General features: G+C 46.1%; 1 protein-coding gene across 3 annotated transcripts; it reads left to right on the top strand.

Annotated features, from left to right (window-relative positions):
* Positions 1-1,165: 1,165 nt before the first annotated feature.
* LOC120664590 (common plant regulatory factor 1-like) lies at positions 1,166-5,447 on the top strand. Of its 3 annotated transcripts, none has more exons than XM_039943865.1 (12): positions 1,166-1,362; positions 2,321-2,402; positions 2,754-2,798; positions 2,875-2,964; positions 3,046-3,129; positions 3,236-3,372; positions 3,476-3,521; positions 3,653-3,695; positions 4,050-4,201; positions 4,375-4,452; positions 4,614-4,739; positions 4,847-5,447. In XM_039943865.1, exons 2-12 carry the CDS (start codon positions 2,343-2,345, stop codon positions 5,066-5,068), a joined length of 1,083 nt encoding a protein of 360 aa, XP_039799799.1. In that variant the 5' UTR covers positions 1,166-1,362; positions 2,321-2,342; the 3' UTR covers positions 5,069-5,447. The 3 variants fall into 3 exon arrangements, with proteins under 3 accessions (XP_039799799.1, XP_039799798.1, XP_039799800.1); XM_039943864.1 differs by having other exon boundaries at positions 1,168-1,362; positions 3,999-4,201; XM_039943866.1 differs by lacking the exon at positions 2,321-2,402 and having other exon boundaries at positions 1,168-1,362; positions 3,999-4,201.
* Positions 5,448-6,161: the final 714 nt, after the last annotated feature.

Raw genomic sequence — 6,161 nt, 5'->3', positions numbered from 1 at the left:
TTCAATGTGGGTGATTGAGGCGTGCTCTGCCACCGCGGCACGCGGGGCAGCCTTTGCCAGGTCACACTGTAGACTGCGTATTACCGAGGTATACAGTGCAGCCGCCTGCGCCGCATCCGCGCAGAGCCCGTCTGCCGCATTAAATGGATACGACGGCACGGCACTTTTCCATCATGCCGCCTACGCCGCAAGCTACACGGCCCGTTCAGCTACGCAGCAGGCGACGCCGCAAGCTACGCCTGGCGCCGTTTCGACAAGACGGGGCATGGATATGCTGGACGGAGGATCCCCGCGGGCAGGCAAGGAAATCCAGGAGTAAGATCTCCTCCGCCTGCAACGCCATGATGTATGAACAGTATGTTATTTTATACTACATCATTGGGCCCACCTGTCGGGGACCCAACGGCCATGTACGCGCCTCCCTTGAGATATAAAAGGGAGGCGCTCGCTGTACACAACAAGCTCTCAAGCTCACCCAGACTCAAGCAATACAGCACACAGTGGACGTAGGGTATTACGCTCCGGCGACCCGAATCACTCTAAACCGGCTATGTTCATCGTGTTCTTCTAGGAGATCGAACTAGTCCTAGCTAACCCCCGAGTACTCACCATCTGGCTTAGGCGGGTGCATTCCGCCACCCGGCTGTGGTTTACCACACCACGACAGAAGCGGGTTGGAGCGTTCATTCGCCTGCTCCAGCGAACGTTTCGTGAGCCGTCGGCATCATTCTCTCTTCTCCACCTAGGATTTTGTCGGCCCCAAGCTCATTATAGTAATTGCTCTTATATATATGGAACATAATTTTCATTAGAGATTATGAATGTCACTCCTACGAATATAACTTATGATTTGTCCCAATTATAGTCCTAGCAAATATTTCTTTTATCGAAACGCACTATCTGAAGTAGACATGTACTATTCTTCTCCCGAAGAAATATTAGAGTAGTATTTACACATGGCTCTGTCAAAGTGTTTAAGGAACTTTAGCGGTTGCTGTCCGAGAACCAAGTGGGTTCGAGCAAATCTGTGGGATGCAATCCAAGGTGCTTGTAGCAGGTAGCCTGGCCGGACACGCTCCAGTGGCCCAGTCCTTATCACAGACACGTGTCTCGTGACGTGGCTCCAGCCTTTGGCACCCCTCCGCCCTCCCCTCGTCCCCTTCCTCCCCTTCCCCGCTCGCCTCCGCTCCCCTGCGGCCCTGCCTCGTCGCCTCTCCCCTCGCGCACCACCTCCCCTCCCGCGGTCTCTGTCTCTCACCTTCTCGCTGCACACGCTCTCCTGATTGGATCAATTGGGCTTCGTGTGCCGTCTGCTCCGTGGAGCACCCGCTGCCGAGCGGAATCGTCACCTGATTTGGCGAGGTGAGATGGTTCCCGTCCCAATTCGTGCGCAATGCTCGTTGATTTCTCCTGCTTCCCTGCGTAGGTCCATGCCTGTGTTATCTCATAGCGGTATTGAGCTGCATCTAGTTATTTGGCTTAGTCTCATCGTTGATACGGGAGTAATTCATGCGCGGGGACTTATTATCAGGGGGCAATTCGAGTTCTACACATATTCGACAGGGAGACCTTGAGCTGGGTGCGTGATGCATTGATGCGTCACGGCGAAAGGAAACATCCAACATGGTAGTTCGTCGGAGGCCTTGTGTCCGAGTCCAACTCTTTGCTTTGTCTGTCCTGTTCGTTGGATATCGAAGGAGGAAAGTCCTCGTAGAAAGTTTTGATTTTCCTTTAGTCTTGAGTGCAGGCTTGTAGAGTCAGCAGGGGCTCTATATTGGTTTGAAAAATTAGGTGCATCCCAGCTGCAGTTTTTAAATCTCGGCTGCGTGTGTTTTAAATTGGTGAGGTAGATTTCTTACTTTTCGTGCGCATCCTTAGCATATTTCCCGGGCGAACTAGCGGCTTTGTCCCCGTTTAAAAAAGAACCCTAGTCCTTTTGTCCTGTGAAACTATCTGGTGTAGCTTATGGAGAAAAATGTCATTTTTAATAATCATGCGTGAAAAATTCTCCCGAGTTTTTTGTGCCTTATATTGCGTTTTATATGAAAAGAAGTTGGCTGTAGAAAAGGCTTTCAGTTCAGATCTTATTTCAGATAACAAAACAGGATCATTCTGGTCTGTAGTGTTGAACATGAAAATAGGGTTTTGCAGCATAAGTCAACGCCTTTCATTGGGGGGAAAGGTTTTTTACCTTTCAAGCTGGTTTGATATCGTTTTGGCTGACTAAAATTGCATGTTATTGTGTTGTTGGAAATTTTTTTGGAAACGATTGTTGAAAAAAAAATTACATGGTCTGATAATATGAAGTTATACATGTCAGACTAGCAGATATTTGTAAATTCATGGCGCACGATGAATCTGTGGCTACCCAGAAGACTGGAAATACAGCATCATCTCCTAAGGTAGTCATTTGTGATATAGTAGCAGTTCCAACAATATGATTCAGTAGTAGTGATTACTTATCCCAAGTTAAGATTGATTTCTGTTCAAATGTCGAAGTTGACTCATCTATACAGTTAGATGAAGCAAGGACTTGATTGGGTCACTTTCCTCATACGGAGTTTGTGTCCAGTGTCCTTAATCTGTCAATATAACATGAACAATGAATTCTTGCCTACTCATTCTCATGTTTATTGCCGGTTTCATACCTTACATGGTATGATGATATAATGTATTTTCTGACTGACATTTCATTGGTTGCAAGTGTAGGACTACTTACCTTTAATGCCCTCATCGATTATATTTATTTGCAGGATCAACCAGCTCCTTCTCCATATCCTGATTGGTCGACCATGCAGGTAGAGTTTCGGTCTTTTGCAATTTCCCATTTCATAGGAACACGGTAGTCTAAGGAATATGCACGTATGTTCACAGGCATACTATGGGCCCGGTGTCTTGCCACCAACATATTTTGCTCCAGCAATAGCTCCAGGTCATCCACCAGCATATATGTGGGGTCCTCAGGTACGTGAGTTCGATGTCCATTTGCATATGATGTTTCATATACTGTATTGAAATCTAATTTCCCTCTTTGCCTCTCTGCAGCCTCTAATGCCACACCCTTTCGGGACACCATATGCTGCAATGTACCCACATGGAGCAGCTTACCCGCACCCCCTTGTGCCCATGGTAAAGATACCTATGACTAACCTTTCTCTTGATTATGAATTTCCTTTTCAAAAAATTTCATTATGTTCAATTTTTATAAATTTGGTCTTGTCATGATGCTTCCAAGGTATCAAATCCCTTGAGTGTGGAGCCAACGAAGTCTGCAACTAGTAAGGATAAAAGTTCCAACAAGAAACTTAAAGAAATTGATCGGACGCCGGTATCTGCTGGCAGCGGTAACAGTAAAAGAACAATGTCATCCAGGTACTGGCATGATGTTTCCTCCTGTTTTTGGATTTTTTTTAGTGCCCCCTTCCGGTTAATATTTTGATAAACTGAACTTATATGCTTGTGATGGTCTACTCAGTGAAGATTACAGTGCAGAAGGCTCCAGCGATGTAAATGATCAGAAGGTATGGTCTTCTTCATGCTCGTAGTCGTTATGTTTTGTACTACATTTTGGCTTTTTTTTCATTGAAAATGCCTGAAATATTATGCAATTGTATTATTCTTCATCATTACGCTGAACTTTTGCATAATCCAGGTGAACAAAACTTCCAGGAAACTGAGCTCAGTTGATGGACCTGGTATTTTCCTTTTCCAACAACTCTCTCAATGCTTATTAGATGTCATGGATTCACTATTTCTCCACAATTCCGCTTTACAAGACTTGTTAGAGCCAGATGCTGCTAGATAATTTTATTATCTTAATATTGTCCACATTGGTCATCTCGTACTCTTCTAGATGCCTTCTTTGGTGGTCTTGTTTGCATGTTTTCTTTTAGTTGCTTCATAGGATATAAACTGTGATCAAGTCCTGTTCTATGAACAAGAGTTGGCAAGAAATGTTTATAGCTAAAATATATTTGCTGGTGCCAAAACATCCGCAGCTGCAAGGATTGAAGGTGTTATAGCTCCTAACCATACACTGGCAAATACAGCCATTTTGCCACAACACTGCTTTCCAGCTCCAGTAATTAAGCCCAGCGCTACAAATGTTGATAACTCAAGGGCAATGGGTGCATCGATATCTCCATCTCCTGGTGTGATTGTTCCGCCTCATACTGGAGGACCAACTGACTTATCAATCAAGGTATATCCCATCTGCTCTTGTAACTGGTAGCAAATTGACTTTATCAGAAATATATATTTTTTTCGTTAGACTTGAATTTTGACATGTTCTTACCATTCGTTATCCCTGAATGATATATATATGAGAACCTTTTGTGTTGACGTGCTTGATTATTTGTTATTTTCCCATGGCAGGATGAGAGAGAACTGAAGCGTGAAAAGAGGAAGCAATCAAATAGAGAGTCTGCTAGACGATCAAAGCTGAGAAAACAGGTGTGCTGTTTTCACCATCTTATGCATTGTTGTTCACGTAAACATTTGACTTGCGACACAAGTGCGATATATGTAGCAAACATATAGAACTGAAACTTGATTTGGATTTTGTCCTTACGATATACATCAACTGTACGATCTTAATGCTCTCCTGGTTGTAGGCTGAGACAGAGGAGATGGCAACACAAGTGGAATCTCTTACAGCAGAGAACACGTCCCTTAGATCTGAAATTGGCAGGCTAACAGTGAGTTCAGAGAAGCTCAGATTAGAGAATTCCGCTCTGATGGTAATGAACCTTTTGCTCAGGCTATTCGCACTGACGTCCTATGCACCGTTCGAGGCTCAGCATTTCTTTCTGCCTTTCTCTGATGGAACTGCATGCTATTTTCTCAGGTGAAACTGAAGGATCCTGAAGTGCCGGCCCCTACAGATCCGTCTCCGAACAAAGCCGCCGCATCCTCGCCCTCTCCCCGCCCCGCCGCGGAAAACTTCCTGTCAATGATCGACGGCACCACGAGCGCGCCGGGGGTCAGCTGGCACACGGAGCACGGCGAGCCCAAGCTCCGGCAGCTCCTCGACTCCAATCCGTCCACGGACGTCGCTGCCGTAAGCTGATGCTGACCTGCCTCTCTTTCCCCCCTGGCGCGGAGAGAGGCCGGCTAATACAACACAGATGCATGTGGCCTGGGGGGTCTTGGTCGCAAGCTCATGTTGTCTCACCATAACGTTTAGCGGTCCAGTGTACTAGTAGGAGGCATTGATTCGGGTATAGCATTTGAGATGAGAACACAGGTAACTCGTATCTGCACCAGTGCAGTCGCTGGCAGGGGATGCCTGATGTACCGCGTGTTATCTACTTGCTATGAGCGTCTAGCAGTGTTGTAAGTTGTAACATAGGGTGTTGTGCTGCATGCCAACCTGAAAACTTCGAGGCCGTCCTTTTGGACCATTTTCGGTGCAATAACAAAGTGTGAATCGGAGCTTGTACAAGCAAGGATGCCTGCACAAAACTGCAGCGGGGTTTGATGGACTCCGGTGGTATTGACAGGAGTATGTGCCCGTATTTCGCAGAAACAAAAAAGAGCATCCGCGTTGACTATTTTTGTTTGAAACAAAAAAAAAGGATCCAACTATAGCAGTGACGACGTCCGGCTCATATCCTAACCCCACTTTGAGTCTTTGACCATTGTAAACAGCCGCTTGTAATTTCTTTCCCAAGTCAAAGGCAGACGCCTTTTAGGATGTCGAATTGTCGACGCATGGATCCCTCGCCGAGTCACAAGCAAAGGTGCTACGCTTGCTTCAAATTGCGGGCGCATTATCCATGTAGTGACGCATTTTGCGCTGCGCTAGTGCTTGCTTACTCGCGGTTAACTGGGAGATTAGGTTTAAAAAACGGATCAACGAGAACGTTCTTGCAGGTTTTTTCACCTGCAGACTTTGTGCTAAGCCTCTCACCAAAAGAGGCCGGGGAAAAAAAAGAAAAAAAGGCAACGGAACGGAACAGTACTATGAACACAATCAACACATGACTTTTTCCAGAGTCCTAGATTGCTAATGAGCGTATGATAAATATCTAAAAATCTAGCTGAACGCCTCAACCCAAGCCAGGGGATACACGTGACTCCGGCACGCTGACTAAGCCGCCACCTCTTTACACGGCGGACGAGGCTGATCCTGGCACGGACTCGCAGTCAGGCTCGCACAT

The sequence above is a fragment of the Panicum virgatum genome, chromosome 3N (genome assembly GCF_016808335.1).
Source record: "Panicum virgatum strain AP13 chromosome 3N, P.virgatum_v5, whole genome shotgun sequence".
NCBI lineage: Eukaryota > Viridiplantae > Streptophyta > Magnoliopsida > Poales > Poaceae > Panicum > Panicum virgatum.
Note: the sequence above shows the minus strand (reverse complement) of the source record. Positions and strands in the feature narration are given on the sequence as shown.

What these genes read in the sequence shown, in the direction of transcription:
- LOC120664590 (XM_039943864.1), top strand. Translation starts at nt 2,343, where the DNA reads ATGGCGCACGATGAATCTGTGGCTACCCAGAAGACTGGAAATACAGCA. An exon ending in AAAAGAACAATGTCATCCAG is followed by an intron (nt 3,373 to 3,475) that starts GTACTGGCATGA and finishes TGGTCTACTCAG; the next exon opens with TGAAGATTACAGTGCAGAAG. An exon ending in GATCAAAGCTGAGAAAACAG is followed by an intron (nt 4,453 to 4,613) that starts GTGTGCTGTTTT and finishes TCCTGGTTGTAG; the next exon opens with GCTGAGACAGAGGAGATGGC.